This window comes from Camelus bactrianus, chromosome 33 (assembly GCF_048773025.1).
Source record: "Camelus bactrianus isolate YW-2024 breed Bactrian camel chromosome 33, ASM4877302v1, whole genome shotgun sequence".
Lineage (NCBI taxonomy): Eukaryota > Metazoa > Chordata > Mammalia > Artiodactyla > Camelidae > Camelus > Camelus bactrianus.
In genome coordinates this window covers 17,172,655-17,197,549 of record NC_133571.1, presented here as the reverse complement: position 1 = coordinate 17,197,549, position 24,895 = coordinate 17,172,655, and the positions used below count along the sequence as shown (strand labels likewise).

The following is a 24,895-nucleotide window of genomic DNA, read 5'->3' as shown; positions in this document are numbered from 1 at the left end:
TCTGCTTACGGTTCCTGCCATTCCCTTTGATACCTGCCAGATGGAAGGACCTCTAAACTGGGGATTTGGAAATGTCCTAACAGAAAGGTTATTTCCAAGCTGGCTGAAGCTGTGTCAGAAGGAATTTAGGTGTGATTGAAGGAACTTCTTGGCCAGAAAAGTTGGAAAATATTACGATGGTCTCAGAGAAAACCTCATCATTCTCTTGAAAAATCTTTTCTATTTGTTTAGTGTTCTGTGTTTTGCTAAGCACATTCACATCCAATTAACTCACTGGATCTTCACATCTGCCCAGTGAAGGGGTCAAGGTCAGTATTTTATCCCATCAAAGACAAGATCAAGTAAGGACAAGATCAAGTAAGATCAAGATCAAATACCTAACAAGCAGCAGAACTGAGATTTGAATCTAAACTTTCTGATTTGAGATTTAGCTCTTTGAGTTAGACCACGATCTCCAAAAGATAAACTAGTTCACGTCTGATCTGGACAATTTAGGAGCAGATTTTTTTTAAGTGATATTATAGATGTACAATTTTTTAAACTGTGGTAAAATACACGTAACATGAAATTTATCAGCTTAACCATTGTGAAGTACACAGTTCACTGGCATGAAGTACATTCTTATTGTTGTACAACCATCACCACCACCCATCTCTAGAACTCTTTTCACCTTGCAAAACGGAAACTGTATCCATCAAACACCAACTCCTCATTCCTCTTGCCCCCGACCCTGGGAAATCGCCATTCTACTTTTTGCCTCTATGACTTTGACAGCTCTACATACTTCACAGAAGTGTAATCATACAGTAGTTATCCTCTTCTGACCGGTTTATGTCACTTAGCATAATGCCCTCAAGTTTTACCCATGTTGTAGCATCCATCAGAATTTCCTTCCATTTTAAGGGCAAATAATATTCCATGTGTATATAAGTCACATTTTGTATATTTATTCATCTGTTGTTGGACACTTGGATTGTTTCCACCTTTTGGCTGCTGTAAATGATGCTTCTATAGACATTGGTGTACAAATATCTCTTTAAGTCCTTGCCTTCAATCCCTTTGAGTATTACCCAGAAGCGGAATTGCTGGGTCACGTGGCGATTCTGTTTCATTTCTTTCAGGCGTCATCATATTGTTTTTCACAGCAGCTGTAGCATCTTACATTCCCACGAACAGTCCTCAAAGGTCTTAATTTTTCCACATCCTCACCAACAGTTGCCGTTTTCTTGTTTTTTGATATTAGCCATCTTCATGAGTGTGTAGATGGACGATTCTTAAACATGTGGCTGTCCAGGGTGGTTTATTCAGAGAAGTTGAAGAACGGTCCTAGTGAAACCAGGCTAGCTTCCATTTGACATGCCAGCCCCAAGCCCAGCCAGGAATCCCACAGAAGCATTCATTCCACTGGTCACCAGGGAAAGCACCTGAATAACTTGAGCAAATCCATGGTTTGTTCTCAGGGGTAATGAACCGAAGTCCAGATCCCCTCATAGGAATTTCATATACCTTCGCTAGGTGTGAGAATTTGTTATACGATGCACGTTGCACGAGAGGCACCTCCCCGCATAACAGAGGGTGGGTGGGGGTGTGCACCCATGTGAGTGAAGGTGAAGATGGAGAATCCCAAGCAGGAGGGGATGGTCAGGGGGACTGGAGAGCTCTCGTCCCAAACAACTCTGGAATCTTAGGATGTCACTTCATGTCTATGAGCATCCTTCTTTACTTCTTATCCAGCCCTGCCCACTTCAAAGGGCTGAGTTGTATCATGTCTTTAAAGGACTTTGAAGAAAATGCTCTGTGAGTACAAGATGTAATTATATCTAATCCTGTCCAGAGTTGTAATTGCCTCACCTGGCAAGAACTGTTGGATTCCCTACAACTTGGTTCAGGACTGTGGGGAAGCTCAGGGCTGGTGAGACTGGGACTGGAAACTGTCTGAATTTCCCACCGTTGGGTGTTCAAGCCCTACCCATCTCAAATGCCACTTTCTCCGTGAAGCAGTCCCTGGTCACTGTATTAGGAGGACATATTTTAAATTCAATAGCATTTCACCTATGCCTTTCTTAGGCTGATAGCTGTGCTTTCTTAGGCTGATAGCTGTGCTTTCTTAGGTTTATGGTTATTTAAGAGTATATTATATATTCCCCCTTTAAACCGGATGCCCCTTGGAGGGAAAATCCAGTTCTGGCTTGCACGTAGTATAAACGAATGTTTACTAAAAGCTCCCCAGCAAACTTTTCTTCTGCCTGACTCATTGGCTGGAACTGTCACATGGCCTTCCCTGGGGCAAGGGAGTCTGGGAAGGTGTTTTGATTTTTCAGCTTCTGTGGTGGAGGCTTGTAGGGAAGGGGGCTGGCGAGCCAGTGAACAGGGTCTGCCAGCCCTGCCGTTGTGCGCAGCATGTCCTCAGGGAAGTCAGAGCAGAGGGTCCCAGGCCCCGGTTCTGTTTCTCCCGCAGGCTGTGCTGCATCTATGGTGGGAACACAGTAAACAGTCCTGGTCTCATGGGTTCTCTACTCCAGCCGAGAAACGGGAACCAGAGAAGAACGACCAACTCAAATTAGGTCAGGCCCCTTCCTACAATTTGCACTCCTTACAATACTTACCTCACATTCATAAACCACTTAAAAATTTACAGTGATCTTGCATCCCTTTTTTCTTCAGACAAAAAACTGAGACTCAGAGCAGTTAAATAACTTGTTCGCGATAATTCATGAGTGACAGTGCCAGGAAGGGCTCAGTCCTGGTCTCCTGATGTCACACTTCATGCTCCGTCCACCACTCCCTGCTGCTCGCAGATGGTGGTTTCAGGGCCCAGCTGTCCTATACCCTGCCCCGCCCGTGGGGAACAGTACAGTCAGGGCAGATGCGAGACAACACAAGCCAGTGGCCCGAGTTGGTGTCACACATTGGTGTGTGTGTCGTGGGTGGGGAGGTGGGAGGTGGGAGGTGTTCTTGCCCTGTGCCGGCCCCTAAGCCCAGCCACCACAGACATCGTCTCACTGAGCAGCTGCAAACAGCTGCCGATGCTCCCAGCAGCTCAGCCCACAAAAATACCATTTCCCTGCTGGACACGAGTGGCACATTCAGGCTTTGGATATGTGGTCCTCTGTTTTATTCCATGGCTTCAGCCGTCTCATCCATCACTAGGAGAAAAATCTCAGCTCTTCCCCGGGGGGCCGTGTCACACCTGTTTCTGCCAGCAGACGTGGAGTTCCCTGGTCTCATTCCTGGCCTTTTAGGAAGAGGCAGAGCCACTCTGTATGATCATCGTCCTCACTGCTGGAAAGAGAACAGGCCAGTCTCTCGGCAGCTGGTCTCAAGCTTGGCTCTGCCTCTGACTTGAGTGTGACCCTGAGATAGCACATCCCCGACTGGGTCTTAGTTGACAAAGCAAGGAAGTTCGGCCAAAAGGAACTCTATAGGCCCATCCGGCTTGATAGCGGAGACGGCAGCTGCACAGAGGTGGGACCAGTGCAGGCTCACAGGCTGGAGCACTTCCTGCAGGCCCGAATGAATGAAAGCACAGGGGAGCGTGTGCCAGCTGGGAAGACAGGAACCGTTTCTGTCTTCTAGGTTGGCCATGTGATTCTATGTGACAGAGTCAAACATACTGCTGGAGTCTCGGGAGGATCACCTCTGTCTCTGTCTGGCTGCAGAATGAAGCCAGGCATGGGTCTGCTCACCTGCCTGGTGATCAGAACAGGCCCGCGGGAGACAGTGGCCAGAGCGCTGAACTAGGCATCAGACTAGGGCTCTTGTCACTTCTGTGCCACTAACTGGCTGTGTGGTTTTAGGAAAGTCACTGCTCCTCTCTGAGCTTGAGTTCTTTTCAGGAACAGATGTCCCAGTAGTCCATTCCATCCAGTGATCTGAAAGGTACTGCTTCATCTTACCCCTCTCGTATGGCTTGTCTTGTGGGACAAGGACAGCTTGTCTTATGGGAGATTCCGAGTATTATTAACTAAAGGAGAACCTTTTGATTTTCATCTCAGTTTAGAGATGGGGAATGACATGAGGAAAGGGGAGAGCACAGGAACACTCTCACTACTCCTTTTGCGGTGTGTTTCTAAGGAAGTGCCTAGACTTCGGTTCTCCCTTAGAAGGAGATGCTCTCTCCCCCTTCTTTGAGAGGTGGAAGCAGCCCTGCAAACCTGGTTACAAGGTATCCTGGGGGCGCATGTATCGTTGCATTAATTAAGGGGAAACAGACGGGAGCTGAGATGTGCTGAGCACCAGGTTGCCCTGTGCTCGCTGCTTTCTCTGCCTAGTCTTACAGAATCATCTCAACAACCATCTGAGAACTCTTCTGGACGAAGAGATGGAGGCCAAGGGAGGTTAAGGCACTTGCCCTGGTTAGACACAGTAAGGAGAGCAGCAGGAATTCAAAATCTGTCTGTCTTCCTCCAAAGCCTGAACTGCACCTCTGAGGGTGTCATTTTAGCAGGAATTGGAAGCGGGATACAGGGAAGAGCTGGGAGACCCCAGATGTAGCTGGCCCCAGGGAAGGAGGTGGCCTGTAGAACAAAGAATCTGACTGTAAAGCCTCAGGCTTAGCCACTATATAAACCTTCTCTGTTTGTCATCTTGCCTCTTGACTCTCCCACCTGCGCCTGAAAACCCCACTGGGGTCGAAGGACAGACCTATGTGTCCTGGGTCCTAGCAGGCAGGTGGAGGCAGAGGTCATTTCTTCACTAACAAACGTCCTACCGGAAACCCGAGCTCCACAACATCCCTGCCTCCTCCTTGACCACACAGATCAAAGCTTGGGACTGTCCTCTGGGGGTGTGGGATGGAGCAGAGCCCGCCTTCTCCCCTTTGCCTCCGCTCCCAGGCCAGCTAGGAGAGAACAGCTGCTCCCTCTTCCTCGGTGAGAACTCGGCATTCCTGAGCCTCCATTAGCACGCAGGGCTCCTCAGACGCAGCCTCAGTGAGGTGCCTGGTCAAGATGCGACAGCCAGCTGAGGCCTCTTACTGTCCAGCCATAAAGAGACTCCGCACTGATACAGCCAAAGCAAGAAGTGTCCTTGCGGGACAGGAAAGATTATGTAAAGATAGCTTTTTTAATAGAAAAAGGAAGTGAGACAGAAGTTGGCTCTTCTTCACTGCAGGGAATGGAATCCTATGAACTCGACTTAAGTTTCAGTTGGAACAAATATTGACTGAGTCTCCCATGTGTCAGACACTGTGCTGGTCACCTTCGTCATCATCTCATTTCTTTTTCATAACAGCGTCAGGAAAAGAGAAAAAGGCTCTGTGAAGTCAAGTGGCCTATTCAAAGCTACTAAGAACCCAAATCGTTGCAGACCCCAGCTCCTTCCATCAAACCGCAGCTACCTGCTCCCAGGTGCCCTCGGGAGCACATGTCTTCCTCTGAGAGAACGGCCACATTTGGAGACTGGAACTCAAAGGGATGAAAAGATGGTCCATGGCTCCCAGGTGTCCTGTGGGATGAGACAGCAGCACAGATCTCCTTCCCCTCCTGCTCAGGGCGGCTTCCTTGACCCACGCTGGGTACAGGGTCCTGCCGTCAGCTCCAGAGCGCTCCGCACTTTCCCCTTCAGAGTATTTCTCACTGTGCCTTGTGATCGCTTGTTTGTTGTCCATCTTCCTTGACCCACCAGCCACTTCTGGAGAGCAAGGACAACTTCTGCTTTCTTCACCATTCATTTCCCAATGCTTGGCACATAGTCAGTATCTAACAAAGATTTACTGAATTGTTGATTCAAATTAAAATTGGAAAGGTGGATGGATGGATGGATGAAGATGGATGGATGTGGTTTGTCATCCTCTCCAAGGTACTGTGTCTCGAATTAAATGGATATTTCCCTTCCTGACAAGTTAACTTAATTTGACTTCCTAGTTTGTGAGTATTACCCTCAAAGGACAGTGAGGTATGAGGGTTTTCCACCTTCTAACTTTAAATTCTGGCTCGATCATTTACTAACCGTGGAATGATAGGCAATGTATTTCTGTCTGAACATTTGTTTCCTCATTGTAATGTGGTGTTGTGAGGCTTGCCGATGACACTTACAATCCCTGGGATGTACTAGAAAGTCTGTAACTAGCATTAATCTCAGCGTATAGAACGACATATTAGATGACATACTTATCTTTGGTGCCTCTTGTCTTCCACTCCCCTCCCACCCACAGTGACCATTGGATATTTAACGTGTCTCATCTTTCTCCCAAGCACCTTCTATGTTTGTTCTACCACCCTCACTTCATCTCCCCATTTAATGCAAGAGGTTCTAACCAGTCCCTCTGCTTTTAGTTTTTCTTCTGATGCTTCATGCACCCCCCATGGTGGCTCTAGAATTCCTGAGAAGGTTAGAGTGGCTCTCTTTGGCTCTGCACAGAGTCGGGGAGAATAGGGACTTGTCCAGAAGCTGCGTGTGCACATCCCTTTACAAAGTGTTCAGAAAATGTCCATTGTTTATTTTGAAGCGTGGGTTGGGGAGCGTGACAGATACGTAAGGGTACTAAAGCTCTCCACCCTTGGCCAGCCTGTGGGGTCACCTCTGGGCAGAGCTGCCAATTTATATCTCCTAAAATATGGTTCTCATCAAGGTCCTTTTTGCTTACATTTTTTTTAGCGAGTCTGGAGAAAGTGCAGAACAAATTCCAGAATCCTTTGCCTCGCATTCAGGACTCCTCACAATCTTGCTGCAGGCTAACTGTTCCAAGGCATTTTGTGCCAATATCAATTTTTCATTTCATGGATTTCACTCATTCGATGCCCCCTGAATACACCGCAGCTCTCCCTAAATTCTGTGTCTTTGTCCAGAGTGCCCCCTACCCCCACCAGTGGTCCTCCCCACATCCCCTCACCTAATGAAATTCTCTCCACCCTTCAAGGCCTGGCTCAACAATTGCTCTCCCAAGGAACCTTCGCAACCACCCCAGCCTACAGGGCTCCCTCCTTTCTTGGAATTCCCAGTGTTTCTTATTGTCAGGATAATTTATTCTGGCACTTAACTACATAACTTTCGTGTTTGTTGTGGAAACGTTTCACATATTGATGTTTCTTCTCTCACTGGACCAAGAGGTCCATTTAGGGTAAGGACTGCCACATACCTCTTTGGATCCCCATGGCCCGCAGCCAGTCACGTGGGACACAGTAGGTAGGCAATGCGTTTCTGAATTACAAAGCTCTTCTGGCTCACAGATGCTTAGCAACAGAAAAGAGTCTTTGGACTCAGGGACAGTCAGGGACAGAGGCCCAAGCATTTTCCCCAAAGAGTATACGCCAAATGTATACTGGCTATAAGACTTTGAATCTGGGAAACCCGAGTGTTTATGACTCAGTCTCAGCCAAAATCATAAGAAATAAGCATTTCCTGTACTAGTGACTGACTAACAACATGGAGCTGAGGGCGTCTGGTTATCTTCAGCTGGTGAATGTAGGTTTACGTGCACATCTGTCCACACCCACACACATCTGTCCTCATGTGCACATCAGCTCTCACGCAATACCTGGTGTTACCAGGTTCTTGAGAAAGGCCACCAGTGGTGGAGGAGTAGAGATGGGGCTTTAAAACTTTTGCAAAACTATTTCCTTTAGAAAGATATAAAAAGTAGAAATCTGGGTGAAGCGTATCCAAGGATTCTTTGTACTATTTTTGCAACTTTTCTATAAGTCTGAAAATATATCAAAATATTAAATAAAATTTCTAGATAGTAATGACAAAAAGGCCACTTTCTCTATATAGTTTCCCTCCTACCTTCCTCAGCCTTTAGGAAAATTAACATTTGTTTCAATACGTTCATATATGAATTATAGTTATGAATATTCCTATTTTCCTATTAGACAAAAAGTATAAAATGGAAAACAAAAGGCTTTAAAATGTTTTTAATAGAAAAACAATATATTAGAATTTTAATATTGGAATAGAAGAGTTTTAATATTTTGTGATCTGGGGCAAGACATTTAACCTCTCTAGGTTATAGTTTTCTCGTCTTTAAAATGGAATAAAAATTGCCTATCCCTTAGCATTATCATAAGAATTAATAAAAAGATAAATATTAAATAATATGATTCTTGGTCCATAGTTGATGCCAATTCCAAATGTTTAAAAAATATCAATAACCAAGTTCTGTTGCTTTGTGTCCTCCACACCTAAATAAGCAGGTGCATAATAGTTACTGAAGAAGGTGGGGAAAGGAGAGGGGGAAAATGCTAGAATTCAACCAAAGCAACTCAAACAGCTGATCCCAAAGCCCCAAGAACAGCCCTTGCTTTTGCCATCCCTGCAAGGTGACCTGGTGAGAGTCCTGTGACCTCTCCAGGCCTCTGCTTTCCTCATCTATGCTATGCGGGTGGTTTCATTACCAGTGGAAAGAACTAGCTGATTAGAGAGGACCATACCGCTCCTGGCATCTAAGGCTCCTGGAGAGAGGACTGGAAAAAACCGGGTTAAAGAGTTACTGAGCAGCCTGCCAGGCCGGGAAGGGTTAATCTCTCTAGCTCAGGGAAGCCCCCCGCTGCTGGAGGCTGGCTCCAGCACCCCACGAATGCACGGATGAGGTCGAGCTGGGCGGTTCCTTGTGCCTCCGTGGGGCCAAAGAGCAGCCACTGCTCCAGGGACATCCAGAGGCTAGGGCGCAGCGATTGCAGGTCCAGCCTTTCTCAGAGCCCCAGGACAACTGAGACCTGAACGAAGCCGTCACTGCCCTTTCCTTCTCTAGTCCCGCCGCCCGCTGAGCTGCAGCGTCCTGGTGGGCAGAGCCCCAGAGGCCGACCCGGGAGCGCGCGAGCGGACCCCCACGGACCTCCTTGTCGGGGTCCCTGGCGCCCAGAGAGCGCCAGCCCTCGCATAGAGGGAGTTCCATGCCTTCTGCCTTCTTTTCTGAAAGGGCTGGTGCATATTTTGGCCAGGGCTACGTGCAGTGTGATTTGCTCCAGGGCTTCCTAACGAACCCCTTTCCCCCGAGCTCTGGACCACGCTTCCCCAGGACTGTGGCTCGCTTAGCTCTGCTGGATCCGAGGGTGGGAGGCTGTGGTTACCGTGGAGAGAGAAAAAACTAGGGCGAAAAGCCGAGGGAAAGGCCATGGTGCCAAAACAGGTAGGAGCGCCCCGACCAGACCTGCTGCTTGACGGTCCTGTCACTTCCAGGATGGATTGTCCGCAGGGTCGGTTCGGAGTTTCATCCAGACACAACCAGGCAGGGAGGGCGGAAGAGAGGAGAAAAGGAGTAAGGAATAACGCGAATGTGAAAGAAATGGAGAGAGGAGATGGAAGAGGGAGAAATCGTTGATTTGTGCGAAACGGAAGCAGTGTGTGTGTGAGCGAGAAAAAGATGCTAGGGCAGAGAAGGACGAAGTGAGGACGGAGACCGAGGAGACTGACAAGGCCTCATCCTCGCTGGTGGCTCGGGTGTCACCGGTTCTGCCCTACTGAATCGATCCCCCACCCTGCGCCGAGCACGACCCCCAGCCCCCGCGCGGCCGCCTCCCCTCCGCCTCCCTCCCGCGGGCCCGACCCCCGCCGCTCCCCGACCGGCGCCCCGCGCGCCCGGAGCGCAGGGAGGGAGGGAGCGAGCGAGCGGGCGAGGGACGGAGGGAGGGGCTGCCGGTGGGAGGCAACCATGTGGTTCCAGCTCACTCTATTTTTTTTTTTCCTCTCTCTTTCTTCACTCCTTTTTCTTTCCAAACAGGGAAAAGTGTTCCACGAAGCGGTAGCGTCTTTTCGCCTCGCCTTTTCCTCGCCGACCCGGGTCTCCGCTCCTGTCCGGGCGCGAGCCGGTGGGGCGCGGGGCAGGGGACGCAGGGACCCCAGGCGGGGCTCGGGGCGCGGGGCCGCTCCCGCGCCCGCACATGGCTGCAGCCGCCCCGCGCGCACCCCGAGACGCCGCGCCCACCTCGCCCAGGGGCCCTCGGCTGCGCCCGGCTGTCCCGGAGCCAGGCAGCGGCTGAGCGGGAGGGGCCCGCGCCCCGGGATCGGGATGACCCTCCTCGTCCTGCTCGGACTAGGTGAGCGCCAAGGGGAGGGCGGGAGGGCGGAGGGCCCGGGGTTCACACTGTCCCGCGCCCGGGGCTCGCCTGGGGCTCCGAACCGTTGTCTCCACGGGCCCCCGGAGTGAGCCGGACTCCTCGGTCCCTGCCTCCGGACCGCCGAGGAGCACATCTGGCAGCCGAGGGCCGCCCAGTCGGCCATCGAAAACGTTTCACACATCTGGGCCCCGGAGCAGGCTTGGGGGTGGGGGTGTTTCCTGGTCGAGTTGGCCGAGAACCGCTGGGTGTGGAGGGCCCTTTCTGGGGTGGTGTTTAGTTTCAGGAGGATCTGGGCAAACTGGAGACTTGAGGGAGAGAAGGTTTATTCAGGAATTTTCGTGCCAGGTTCCTGAGGTTTGGTGGGGGGAGCTTTTTTGTTTCAGACGCCTGGAGGGCCCAGATTAGAAACAGATGTGTTGGAGGGTAAGCAGCGGGAGGAGGGAGGAGGGCGGGAGCAGGAGAGGGGAAAGGGCAGAGCACCGGGAGAAGCAGGAAGGTGCAGAGGAGAAGCCAGCCTGCGAGGGAAGAAGAGGGGAAAGGGAAGGGCTGGAGGGAAAGAGAAAAGAGGGGGATGTGAGGCCGAGCAGCCAGACTGAGGGGGACTGAGTGAGGAGTGTGAAGACGGAGAAGACCTGAGCAGAGGAGCAGAACAGAGGGAAACAGGTTCTGGGGCAGAGAGAAGTGTTGCGTGTGTCCCTTCTGGGTGTCACCCAGCCAGGACTCCTGAGGCCTCCCAGGCCCTAAGGCACAGACTCCCTCAGGGTTGGAGGCAGGCAGGTTTACAGGACAGGGCAGGACAGTGCGCATCAAGGATGTGTGAAGCCAGGAGCTGGCAGGAGGGAGACAGCTCCAACAGGAGATGCCAGGGCGGGGGATACTAGCGGGGGGTCGGGGGCGGGGGAATGAGAAGTCATGCTAGGCACCAGGAAAACGGCTACACCTGGGGCCAGGACCAAATGTGAGCCCAAGTTCAGAGAACCAAAGAGCCAGAGGGCATGGCAGAGTGAATGCTGCCCTGGAGACCAGGCCAGTGGAGAACTAATCCTGGTTTTGAACTGACTAGCTGGGTGACCTTGGATGGCTTACCCACCACCCAGGCCTTCGGTTTCCTTAGCTCCAAAACTAGCAAACCATATGGTTCCTAAGTCTCTTCTATCTCTGACAGCCTAAAACACCTGGAGTGTGATGGGGGGCTGATGGGTAGAAAACCCCCAAACAGAAGTGAAGAGGTGCTAAGATATAGATCTCTAGAACTCTGTCTCACTTTGAAACCTCTCAAACCAACTGGGCCATATGTGTGCCTGCCTGGGCCAGCCTCTGGCCAATAATAACCCATCACCCAGGTTAGAGAAATAAAAGAGGTGGATTAGCCTAAACTCTTGCTCAAGTAGGACAGGTGAGGAGCCACTATTGTCTAAGCTCTTTTAAATACCAGCCAAGTATTGCAGTACTGCTCCTGAGTACAGCGGGCATATCTGGGCGGCACCTTCCTCACCTATACTGGCCCCTGCCCCTAAGCTACCAATCACCAGATGTCAGGACTCAAACGTCAGAGCAGCCTTATTAAAAACAGCTGGAACTCATTAAGTACTTATCAGGCTGAGTGTGTTACGTGGGCTGTCTTGTTAACTCGTTTATTTACTACAATGCTATTGGCCACCTAATATTATTATCCCCATTTTACAGATGAAGAAGTCAAGGTGTAAAGAGGTCGGGTAACTCGCTCAAAGCCAGATGCTCATAATTAGCAGAGATGGGATTGGAATGTAGGTTGTTTGCGTCCAGACATTGCTCACTAATCCGCCATGTATACAGCCTTCTGGCACTGCAGGACTCTTACCGATGTTCTCTGCAGTGAAATCCATGTCAGTGTGATCCTGCCCTGAGGAAGGGGCCTGGGGAAGGGACACAAAACTGAGTATTTGAGCACCTGCTCTATACCAGCCCCATTCTGGCACAGTATCTGGTGGAAAGTGAACAGTGACTTTGGTCCACGTGGTCAGTTGAGATCAGCTGGCCTTGATGATGGTCAACCTCTTAGTCCATGAAAAGGAGGAACTGACCAAAATAAGGATCAAAAGATGTCCCTGATTCCTTGGCCCTTCCTGATTGAGTGCCTGCTATGTGTAATCATTCCTCTGGTGAGAAAACAATCTGTGGCGTTGATGCTCTGTCTTTCTCGTAGAAGCTGTCTCTCATGATTTTGGGGGGAGAGGGGGGTTGTGGGGGTTCGGTCTTCATAAAATTGTTACAAACCAGAGGACACGTAGAGTAGAAAAAGGGGACCACTCACTGACTTAGAATTCTGCAAAATTGGGTGTTCATCCTTCACACCTACTGTTAAGCTTCTGCCACACTGATGACTTTGTCAGACTCATGATATCCCAGCTATCAATTGAATACACTGTTCAAGGAAGAAGTCACAGAGGAGATGAGCAGCAGGATCAGGATGAGGGACAGGGTAGGAGACCCGAGATGAGGCTGGTGAGCCAGAGGCCAGCATCTGAGGGGAGAAACGCTGAAGGAACTGACCTCCCTGCATGGGTCAGCAGCCCCTGTGAGCTGGATTAGCCTTATTTGCGAGTGGTTTTAAGCCATGGGATACCTGGACATTCTTTAGCAAAGCCAGAAAGAAAGCCCTTAGAGTCGCCTAAATCCTAAAATCATCTCCTGCCTGCTCCCTGAAAGCAGCAGTTCCAGGGCTGCTTCCGAGCACTGCTGGCATGATCTCTGGCCTCTTTTTTTCTAGAGAAAGCACAGTAGTGAAGGGGAGTTGGGAGGGCTAAGAGTTCATAGTCTGAACAATGATGGACCAGTTGACTCCTTGCTTTCTGGACCCACCAGTGAGGGTGAAATCAAATGTCCCGCCTCTCTGACGTGAATGAAGAAGGAATGCTCTGAGTTCTACAGAGGGAGGAGAAAGGAAGGGGACCTCGTGGGCTCCCCCAGCCCCTCCTCTGACCACCACCCCTCCCCCCTCCCTAGATGCTCAGGTCCTCATTATCCCACCTGAGCTTCTTCCTGGATTGCTGTGTCAGCTGCCGGGTGGTCTCCTGCCCGAGCTCTTTCCTCGCCATGCTGCGTACCACTACTGCCACCCGAGTAACCTAGTGAAACAGCTTGGGTGATGCAAAGAATTTGGATTAGGAATCTGGTGAGCTCTCTATGTTCTGGTTTTGACTCCCTTGTCTGGAAAATGGGGGTGGAGGAATCTTGAATACAAAATTTCTCTAATTCCAGGGTCTTAGTCTGTTCTTCCATAAACCTTTAGTAGTCTCCATTACTTACAATGTCAAGTACAAGCACTTCATTCTCATATTAAAGATTTTACACCATGTCACTCACAGTCCCCCTTTTCCCTGCGCCTAGATGATTGTCCAGGAGACCTGGATTACTTCCTGTACTCTAAACATGCTGCATGACTCTCCACCCCTTCTGATCAAAATCCTGTTCATCCTCCAAGTTTCACCTCGAATACCACTTCCTTCATATGCCCGTCCACGATCTCACTGATGGAACGGACTTTCTTTCCTTCCTTTGAATTGCAATAGCCTTTCTATCACGCTACCTTGTATTTTAGTGATTCAAATGCTTATCTAACACCCCAGTTCAAGTGTTAGCTCCATGCCTCATTCATTGGTGTACCACTTTCAGAACCTTGCATAAAATAAAAGCTTGTGAACTATTAAGATAATTGGATTTTTGAAACATTTAAGGTCAAGAAAGGTGAACGATCTGGAGTGTTACTACTCTTTGACTGTAAGACAACACAATTGTGAATCACCCAATTTTAACTCAGTTTACTTTTGTGTTTCTTTGTCCATTACTGCAAATACAAACAGTACTTTTTTTTTTTTAAATTATACATAGAACATCACACGGACAGGAACCAGGTAATACATTTGTTAAACAAACTTACCTTGTTACAGCGAGAGTGTTAGTACCATATTAATAATAGACTTCTTCATTGAAATTTTTGCCAGGATTGAAATTTTTGCCAGGATTTTTGTTTCCCAGAAAATGAGTTTGAGGAAGGCTTCAATACGTAGTCCATTGGCCTGTGGTTTAATGACAGGTCTCAGTAGGATTTCACGTCCTTCCCTCATCTTCCCACGTTAGTGATGATGGTCATAATAAAAATACATTCCTGGTAGGCTGAGATCTTGTCTTATCCTGTTTTTGCCTTGTGCTCAGCTGGGCATTATACATGTGAGTATATTTCATGAACGTGCCTAATGATGATGAACTAGACAGACTTTCTAATTTTTAATTTTTTAATTTTTTTATTGAAGTGTAGTTGATTTACAGTGTTAGTTTCAGGTGTACAGCAAAGCAATTCAGTTATACATACATACTTTTTTTCAGATTCTTTTTCATTATATATTATTACAAGAAGTTGAATATAGTTGAATATAGAAGTGAATATGTGCTATTCAATAGGTCCTTGTTGTCTATCTATTTTATGTATAGTAATGTGTACCTGTTAATCCCAAACTCCTAATTTATCCCACCCCTGCCCTTTCCCCTTCTGTAACCATAGTTTGTTTTCTATGTCCAGAGACAGACATTTTTAAAAGGTAGAGTCAAAGACTGTCAGACATGGGGAAAAGCTAAGACAGTATCTAAATCAGTAGTCCTTAAAATTTTAAATCCCAGACCTCTCTGAGAATCTGTTGAAAACCCTGAATCCAATTCTTAAAAGACACATACACATCAAATTTTCCTCTAACTTCTAGGGATTCATTGACCTCCTGATACTGTTCCTTGGAACTCAACTAAATCCTTGATCTAAACCTATCCCTTCTTCTATGATGAAGAAAGAACCAAAGTTCACAGAGATTTGGCTAAAGTTAAACAAGTAGCTTAGTAGAAGGGCCAAGACTAGACCTCTTAATTTCATAATCTGTCCTATCACACAGTCTCAAAATAGAAAAATCTCTCTCCCTCCTTTTCAGGTCATGTAGTTAAGCTCCAAGATCACAGTTGCTCTTCAGATGCTTCAGTTAAATGAGCTAAATGCTGAATAATTGGCTTTTATGTTGAGAAATTGCCTGAAAATAGGGCAGATGTTGCAACATTTCAATTTAGCCATCATAACTAGAATTCCTGGGAAATTCTGTAGTATCTTGTATAATGTCTTGATGTATTTGGGAAAAAGGGATTTTACTCAGATTCCTAAAGCTGTAGGTGTGCCTATAAGGAATAAAATGGGAAATCAATAGCTCTAACTCCTTCATAATTTTACTGGGTTCTTCTGGGCAAGACATACACTCAGAGCCTCAGTTTCTTCTGTAAATGAGCTTATTAGACTTGGGTTATCTCTGTGTTTCCTTATATCACTAACGTTCTCTGGTTTTATACAACTGAGAATTTGCTGCCTGGCCTAGATGTGGTTGTGATCAGAACACATGGGTGTCGCCATGTTTATCTGATTTTTTTCAGGCACTGTCCACCCATGGCAACTGGTAGCACATGATTATGAATCCAGAAGGGCTGACTGCTTAAGGCGAAGAGAGCAGTCAGGACTCTATCCTGGGTCTGCACTGAGGCTCTGCTGGCCAGGCAGCATCATCCAGGGTCAGGGTGGCTGGCCAGAGACCTCTGAAATACTCACCAAAAGGACCTCATCCTAGACAGAGTTACCCACAAAACAATCCCAAGCATGGACACCCAGGGTAGACTTCTGAGTAGGGAGTCTATTGTATGAAACTATTTGTAAGCATTAAGTATTTTCTTCAGTTTTTAAGATTAAGGCATAATTCACATACAATAAAGTGCACCCAGTATGTGTGTGACTCAATGGCTTCCTTGCATGAGTTTGAACTTGTGGTTGGGTTTTGAAATGCGAACTGCATATTTTTAGCTCACCTGTAGCACCTGTGAGAGGACTATGTGGCTAGGATGATGATGACAGTAGAATTTACTTCTAACATTTGTACATGGTTTCATAGGTTACAAAATACTAACATAGCTTATCTTCAAATCACTCGAGAGTACATGCCATTATTACGCCATTTTACAGATAAATAAACTGAGGCCTAGAGAAATAAAGGGAGTTTCTCAAGATTACCTTCTTAGTTAACAGCTGAGCCAGGACACCAACCCAGCATTTTGGAATTGCTTTCCAGTTATCAGGAGGCAAATAGTTATCCTGAAATCAAGGCTTCTGTGTTACCAAGAAGAGAGGGTCTCAGGCTGAAGCAAGGCTTCATTTACAAGATGCCAAAAGAAATCCCACAGTGGAAAATTCAGTTAGAACATTTATCACCCACCCCTCCCCCGCCCACTCCATTCAAATGGTTAGGAAATGGTTTGTTTGGGTTAATGTCTCTTGTTTGTAACCCAGAATTACTACCTTACGTCGTGCATGGATTATTAGTTCCATCTACTTAATTAGAAGTTTCGTGTGGTTCTCAGGGTTACTGTTGTGGAGACCTCGCCGTGCTTTGGGGTCAGACTCAGGATCGCCTTACTAGCACCCAGACCTGAGGCTGTGGGTGGTGAGGTGTATGATTGGCTATGACTTACCCTATATGTTGCTTTTTCTTGCTAAATTCCTCTTTTAAACAGTTTTGACTGCTTTGCTTCCCCTCCGCAGAGAATAGTGCAGACTAACCCCCCCCCCAAAAAAAATTCTGGTTATCTGAGCTTCCTCACTGTCTAGATTCTGGGAAAGTAAGTTTGGTACCCTATTGACCAGAATGGGGAAGAACGCTGAAATCAAATGACTTCTGTTTTGTGAGTGGCAGTAGTTGGACCACGGTGTGTGGAGCCTCAGCCAGAGTCCGGTGGTGATGAGACTGTGGGCTGCTTTGTTCAGCAGAAAGCTGGGGAGAGAGTGCTTCCTCTGTGGCCACGCTCAGAGAGGAAAACCGGCCGTGGTCCTCCATCCTCCAGTGCTGGTGTGGAACATGGGAGGTTTATCTGAAGCTAGTGGCAAGGGGATGGGGAGAGCTTATGTCACAGAAGGTGACAGAGGAGACAAAAGGGGAGCAGGAGGGAGAAGAAGGCATAGAAATAACAACAGCATAGGATGCCAGAGCTCAATGCCCAGCCCTCTCGGTGTTTACAGAGCAGCCTCTATGAGCTTGTTCTACTTGTCGGAGGAGCTTCCTGCAGCACGCCTGTGTGGACCATAACATCCATCTTCGACTTCATCCACACACCCTCACTCACAAAACAAGTAGAGGAGGGAGGCTGTATTTCAGGCCCCGAACTAGGTAGGCTCTGAGACTCCAGGGACACAAAACACCGTTTCTACCGTTTCTGCCATCTGAGAACTCAGCCCAGAGGGGCGACACAGTCGTAAACAAGGAATTACAGATAGATGTAGGCACTGTCTTCTAGGAAAGTACCAAGGTTTCTAGGAGTCCCCAGGAAGAAGCAGCTCAGTCCTGTGCTATTGTATAGAGACAGCGTGTTTCTTCCCCTGTGGGTCTTCGGGGCCGTGGCTGATGCTTCCCTGTTGCTCGCAGCGCCTGCACATTAGTGGGGCTGGTGGGCTGATGGCTGACCCTCCATCATTAGAAAGGACAGATTCAGCGGGGCATTCAGTCTAGTGCTTCCTGGAGGGACTGACTCTCCCGATGGCCTTACCTATTGAAAGTTATAGGTCATTTTTCATCACAACCTGCCAGTTACATAGCTCCCTCTATTTCTTCATCCCTCACGGGATGTAAAAGAAAGGAAAGAAAAACATCCCAGTGAATTTGGATCTCTTAATTAAGAACAGGGGTCTGTTCATCTGCGGTTCTAATAGTATTTGTCCACACGGAAGGCGAATAGGATCAAGCCAAGAAGGAATTTTTTTGTTCCAGAAGAAATCCATGGTATTGAACAGACTCTGCCCCTGACACAGCCTTGCTCCTTTTCTTCTTGTTGGGAAGGTTGGGGGGTGGGGGGGTGTCAAATCCCAGAGAGGGAAATTGCTCTGCGACTTCATTGCTTAAATTTAGGTTTGGGTTTGTGGGGATCATTCAGACTCGGAGCAATAAGCCTTCTAACCCAGCCTCTGTCACTTCTCATTACTTCCAGTGACAGTTCCAATTATTTCCAATCACTCTTCAAGGGAAGAGTCAGGGAAGTCACATAAGGCTTCCCTGTAGATCAGCAGTGTCGCAACTTCTGCAAGAGCCCGGCCCTGGGGGCCTCAGAAACTGCTCTGAAGCCCAGCCGGGCCACTTCATAACCAGGTGACCTTGGGCAAGTTCCTTCACCTTCCTGACCTTAGTCTTCTCACCAGTCATTGCGTCTAATAACAAGTGCATAGGTTTGTGGTGAGAATTAAATGGGGCTGTACGTATAAAGAACTGTAGCATCCTGCTTGGGACATGATCAGCTTAATAAATGGAGGATGTATTTACCATGACTATGCTTGCTGGGAGAGCCTCAGCCTATGGATATTTGAAGGATCTGCTTGAAGTCAGCTGACACCAGACCAGCAGGGCTCCAGCCACTGCTGGCCCTCCACCCTGCAGCTGAATCCCCAGATGTTCTTCTGGGAATGTCACTCTGCTCTGGGACCCCAAGAGGTGCATAGACCACCTGCCTCCCTCAACTGCCTGTAGACAGTTCCTCTGGGAGAGTAACTTTTTGTGTTATTTAGCCCCGGGCAAGAGGCGCCCTTCCTTCCGCTGCTCTGCAGACTATTTGCAGGTTGCTGAACCAGCATCACGGGGTGCCGGCCTTCTCCTCCCCTGCTCTGCCCTCCCTGGCTCTGCCCTCTCCACCACACACTCCCCAAAGCCCTTGTTGGCTTGGGCTGCCCAGCCCGGGCAAACACTGAGTGGCTTATTTCACCTACTATGTACCAGGCATCATGCTGGAGACTTTATTCATATAAGGAATTTCTGGCATCCTCACAACAACGGGTTCTTATTAGCCTGGGATTATTATAAACCTGGGGTTATTATCACTATTTGGGGTCAGAACAGTGAGACTAAAGAGGTAAGGTGTTCTGTCGTAGGCTGTACGGCTTGAATAGAGCAAAACGGGAGACCAGAACTTTTGCTTAGCACTGATCTGTTGAAGATGGGAGTGGAGAGACAGATGGATGACATACTTATGAGGACACACGGAGAGGCCACTCAGGGACCAAGACCCTACCCCCGTCTTTGAGGATTTGGCCCAAGAAGGAGGTGCAGGGCCTGGCATCTTCCACTTTTTGTCCTGACTGAAATTAGGTCCCGTGAGCCCAACACCCCCATTCCAGACATGTTGAATTCTATTTCCTGTTTAAATTTGGGAGGAAAGGAAAACCTCAAGGTGGAAAGAAAAATGACTGTTTTTTTCCACTGACCTGAGCAGCAAAGAGTGTGATTTCCCTCCCTGTTCAGGAGGGCTAAAGTGGGTGTCCCAGATTTCCACAGACCCAGAAATCCCCCTCAGAAGGATTCCTGGGCCAGGCAGGTAGAGGCTGGGTTTCCAGAGGAGGCCTGGTCCCCATCTGCTTTCCTAGGCTGGAGTGCCATCCGCCACACGCTCCAGCCAATAGCCAAGGGCAGGCGCCCGCCCTCTGGCCTCTCCACCCTCAGAGGAGGAGAACTGGAAACGGGGCCACCTCTCCGCAGCCACCGTCTCTGCTCTGCTGCCCCTCACTCCCTGTTCCCGGAGTCCTGCAGCTTCCCAAGCCCCGAGGAATCCAGTGACCGTCCCTCACATGCGTGCCACCTGAGCCCCACCTTCTCCTTGCTGTTCCTCTCTCTCTGGGCCCAGGATGGCCTCTCTCGGATCTGGCACTTAATGAGGCAGAGAGAGACAAACAGGAGAGACAGAGAGAGAGAGAGGCAGAAACAGACACACACAAAGAGACAGTCACACACATACAGAGATAAAGAGACAGACAGAAAGAGATAGAGAGAGAGAGAGACAGACAGACAGACAGACAAAGGGGCAGAGAGGGAGGAAGAACAGGCAAGTGTGAACTCTGTAAAGCTCATCTTTCCTGCATCGTTGCCTCTTTTCCTCCCTATGCCGCCTCCCACTTCTCCCAATTCACACCCCAACCTCTGCCAAAAGGGAAGTTTTGCTCTCAGCTGATCCCAAGCTAATGGAGGTGCTCTGCCCCGCCGCGTGTCTGCCCTCCGGCCTCCCAGCGGGACTGCAACCCCTCCTCACGTCGCTTACGTCAGCTTACGCCTCCCAGCTCGACTGTAATCCCTCCTTACGTCACTTACGTCAGCTACGTCCTCTTGCGTCACGTCTCTCTCTCCGCCGGGTTGCCTCTTGGGCTGTCTCCCTGCCCAGCGCCCACCCGTCCTTGAAGACCGCGGGCTCGGCCAAGGCTCCCGGACCCTGCCGGAGCCTGCCGGCGGCGGGAGAGCGCGGCTGCCCGGCTGCCGCCCACCGCGCGTTCGCGCCTTTGGACCTGCGTATGTCACGCTCTCTCTAGCCTCGGGTTCTCTGTCCTTCCTGGGTGACGGCGAGCAGGGGACAGTATCCTATTGTCTGGAATACCAGGCCCCGTGGTGGCACACAGTAGGACACTTGAAGAATGGATGAATGAGTGAACAAACGAGCAAACTGATGACTGATCACGTTAACGAATACAAGCTTATGAAAGTAAAGGGAATACCTCCTTACTAGACTTCCGAGTACCTGTTACCTCTCCCTGGAGTATCTTTAATGGGGATTCTTTATCATCAAAAGACCCCAAAGAAGAAATGGCAATTTTAGTCACGGAATGGAAGATGGTGGAAATATTTGCAGGCAGAGAGGCCTGTCCAGCACGCCTTGAAATCCTACCACCGGGCAGCCAACCACAGTAGTGTCTCCCGGAAAAGAACCGCCACCCCTCACCCCACCCCGTGGTCATAGCGGGTGGTTAGGGCTGAGCGGTGAACAGGCCCATGGATGGGAGGCACACTGCCTTCCTGATACCCTCTGCTTTAGGTCTGGTCCAGCAAGCAGTTCAGCCCTTTTAGACTTTGGTGACTTAGTTCACATGTGATGATTTTCAGGACATGTGGCCTCTCCTCCCAGCATATTCTGAACTTTAGCTTCACTAGTGGACGAGGCCAACCAGCCTGCTCACTGACTCCGTCCCTGGCCCTCGTTAGGTCCCCTGGGGGTGAATGGCAAGTCAGGGGCTCCTTGCCTGGCACGTGGAGTCAAAGATCCTCTTCTCTTCTTCCCTCTGTCTGGGAGGATTCACCCTGCATGTCACCAACTCCACCGCAGGACAAGCGGAGGAAACACAATTCAAAGATTACAGAGTGTTGGTGGGATTTAAAAAATACTGCTTCCAGGCTTAGTGCTCATGTGTACGTTAGTCCACTTAATCTTCATGACAACTTTGTGAGGCAGGTATTGTCAGCCTCCGTGTATCAAAAAGGATCAGAAAAGTTAAGACATTTTCCTCATGTTGCACAGCTAGTTGGTAGTAGAATCAAAACGAGAAGCCAGATCTTCTGGCTCCCAGACTGTTTGTTGCTCATCCCCCTTCCGCACTGGACCAGGAGCCCTCATGTGTGGCAGCAGCTCTCAACAGGTCTCCTCACTGGCTTCCACCCTCTGGTGTCTTGTTGCCACTCCAGCTCATCGAGTAGGTACTGAATGGGCTTCCTTTGAAAGGTCGTGGCCGGATATGGCTGCTGTCTGCTCTGGGAAAGCTTGTGATTTGTCTGATAGGTAAAGTGACCAACCGTCCTGATTTGCCCAGGACTGGAGAGGGAGTGGGGTGAATCTCAGGACATGGAACAGAAGATATTCAGTGCTAAAACCCAGACAGTCCTGAGAAAACCATTTGCTTGGTCACCCGAGGAGTAGAGTCTGTCACCACTTGAAGTGTGGTCCTCAGACAAGCAGCAGTGGTAGCACGGGGAGCTTGCTAGAAACACAGCATCTCAGGCCCCGCCCCAGACCCACTGAACCAGCATTTGCAAGATCCCCACAGAACACGAGACAAACCTGAGCGCCCCAGAGCGGGACCTGAGGCACCTCTGGCAGGAGCTGGGGACATGGAAGACCCGCACCTGAATTCGCTGAGCTGGGACTGTCACCTGCTGTAACCTCAGGTGATATGCATTGACTCAGGCTTAGAGGCTGAGGAAGAGAGGAGTCAAAGGTCCTTATTTGACCCCACTGGGGTGAAGGGCTGGAGGGCGTCTTGATGCCGTGTGGGCACGAAGTGATCACAGGTAAGCTTTTCAGTCTGGCCTTGAAATGATGATGTTGTTATAAGGGCACTGAAGTTTCTTGGATTCGCTTTCCCTTTTACTGGAGCAAGACTGGAGCAGGGCAGGGTGTGTGCGGGGCAGCAGCGGGCTATGCTCCTGGGGTCTGGGGACACCAGAAGTAGAGCACAGAGGGCGAAGCAGTTGATAGGGCCATGCTTGCCAAAGGGCAGACTTACTGAAGGAATAAGGCGGCTGTTTGGGCTGTATTCCACACCTGTGTGTTTTCCTGTGTGATGCCTGGCTCCCCGTCACAGGAACCTAACCCAGCTCGGCAAACAAGCTGTCAGTGGTGACCAGGCCCATCCTCCCCTGCTGGGAGCACTTTGCTTGGACATGCGCAGGAGTCACTGAACCTGTGCTCCTGTCAGGAGGGGCTGGCCAGCTCCACGTAGGCTTCCCTGGCTCTGTTAAGACTTGGCTTATCTCAGAGTAAACCTGGGTCAAAGCAGCCGTGCCGTCCTTTGAGTGATGGTGGTGGTGTGTCCTCCTCTGTTTGTCTTTTTGCTCTCAAACCTAACTGTCACATGTTAAAATCACAGGCACCAGGCAAGGTACGAGGAGACATTTGTATGTCTGGGGTGGGAGAGCCGCCTCAAACTAGAAGAAGCATAACCCACATTTGTCAACTTTCCCTCTGTTCCAAGTCACATGCCCAGTAAGGACTCCGAAATAAGGACAGCCCAAGGGAGGGGATGACAGGCAGGCCTGGAGATGGATATGTTCATCCGTTCAGTGAGAGCTGTTTCAGACAAAGCTGATTTCTGCTGTGATGTTAATCCCACCCTGACAACCAAGAAATCAGACCATCGCTTTTCTTGTAATAGGGAGAGATGTCTCTGATCCAGGTTGGTTTAGTAACAATTCCATCTGTGGGTGGTGTTTTCCCTGGGATCTCCAAGGGCTTCTTTGTGGGTGGATTTTATAAGAAGATACAGATTTCCATTATGGAGCAATTCCTGTGCGCTGGGGACTGTGGGTGGAGATAGTGTCATGGGGGAGCCAAGACCCTGCTCAGCACAGTCTGCTCGGGGGACCAGCCTGACCCAGGAGAAAGGACATGGTGAACGGTGGCAGACAGAAGGTATTAAATGCCAAAATGTTTGGTGTGGACAGGAAGTGAGATGCAGGTTTCAGAAAAGGACAGTGGTTAAGGTGTGAGATTTTCCTTCGGCTAACAGTGGAGCGGGAGTATGTGTCATGTGAGGTGAGGGGGCAGGAGCCTGGAGACGCCGAGCTGGAGCGTGGGGGCGGGGAGGACCACGGAGTTGATTGTGAAATTGGTATTCAGCCTCACTCTGGAAATTACGCACACTCATAGTTTACAGGCCAGTTTGGGGACCTACCCCCTGCGGTCTTGGGCAACTCACTCTCTGGGTCTCAGTGGTCACCTGGCACAAGAAAAGGTTGGAGGGGGCAATTTCTAGGGCCTTCCGCTGCACAGCAGGAGGGTTCTGCCGTGTTCCTTAGGGGAAGGCGGCAGACACAGTGACCCTTCGTTGTCCTTCTGTGCAGGCAGTGTGAGCTGGTGCTGTCCTGTACCCTCCACCCCAGCTTCCCCAGCTCGGCGCCCACTGCTGTCTGTGGCACTAGAGTAGTCCCACACAGCCTGACCTGCCCAAGCCTCTGCCCCCGAAGATGCCAAAGTCACTCCAGTCCCACAGGCTTTGCACAAGTCTCCCCCTCGCCTAGAGTGGTCTCTCCCTGGTCTTCGCAAAGCTGGCTCTTGCCTTACAAATTTCAGTGCGAATAGTGAGACCCTTCCTGAGCTCCACCCAGCCTCCCCTCTAACCAGAGCCTCAGCCAAGTCACCTCACATCACCCTGCTATGTTTTCTTCCTAACGTTTGTCACGATCTGAAATGTTCTTTTTACCTCTGCTCATCACTTGTCTATTGTCTGTTTACAAAAGTCAGGGTTTTTGTCTGTATCACTGACATCTATATCCTCCATGTGAACAGTGCCTGACACAGAAGTAGATGCTCAGTAAAGAGATGATGAATAAACATGTATGCTTTTTACTCTGTGGTGTGCATAGCAACTGAAATGTTTTATAAATGAAGAAAAGTCATTTAATGAGCCCTTGTTATGTGGAAGGCTCTTTGTATACATTATTCCCTTTAATCTTCGTAACAACTCTCCCCAGGGGGGACTATCAGGATCTCATTTACCCAGGAAGACATGGAACATCATAGAGGTTAAGTCCTTGCCAAAGATTACAAGGCTAGTAAGCTGTGAAGTCATGGTTGGAACCCAGGCAGTCTGACCCCAGAGCTGGTACCATAAGTTCATGTGCTATTCAAGTCACCTAAGCCAGCACTTCTCAGACTTGAAGGTGCTTATGAATCACCTGGGAATCTTGTTAAAATGCAAGATCTGATTTAGTAGGTCTGGGTGGGGCCTGAGATTCTATGCTTCCGACAAGTTTCCAGCCAGTGCTGCCAGCCCATGGCAGATACCTCTCAGGAAGGAAGGGAGAAATGGAGGGAGAAACGCGGAGGCTCGGAGAGGTCAGGTGGCCTTCCTTAGTTCATATAGCTAGTTCATGGCCAGCCCAGGGTCCTGGCTCCTAGCCTGAAGCTCTTTCAACAGCTCAGCAACCCCAAGGATTTTGAAAGCATGTGCGCATCTTCAAAGACCATTTTAGGAACAAAGCCACCTGAATTAGAGATTGTGAAGGGGGCCCATGATACTGTCCTGTGCCCACTGTTGAGCACAAGCTGGTTGC

The 24,895-nt window shown here is 49.3% G+C and overlaps 1 protein-coding gene across 1 annotated transcript in view; it reads left to right on the top strand.

The window, feature by feature from the left end:
- The first annotated feature begins 9,037 nt into the window (after positions 1 to 9,037).
- Positions 9,038 to 24,895, top strand: part of CLMP (CXADR like cell adhesion molecule) — a 77,819-nt gene continuing 61,961 nt past the window's right edge. The window contains exons 1-2 of the mRNA XM_074356981.1: positions 9,038 to 9,067; positions 9,659 to 9,974. Of these exons, the coding sequence (XP_074213082.1) occupies positions 9,053 to 9,067; positions 9,659 to 9,974 (331 nt within the window). The 5' untranslated portion in view covers positions 9,038 to 9,052. The remainder of the gene's footprint in view (positions 9,068 to 9,658; positions 9,975 to 24,895) is intronic.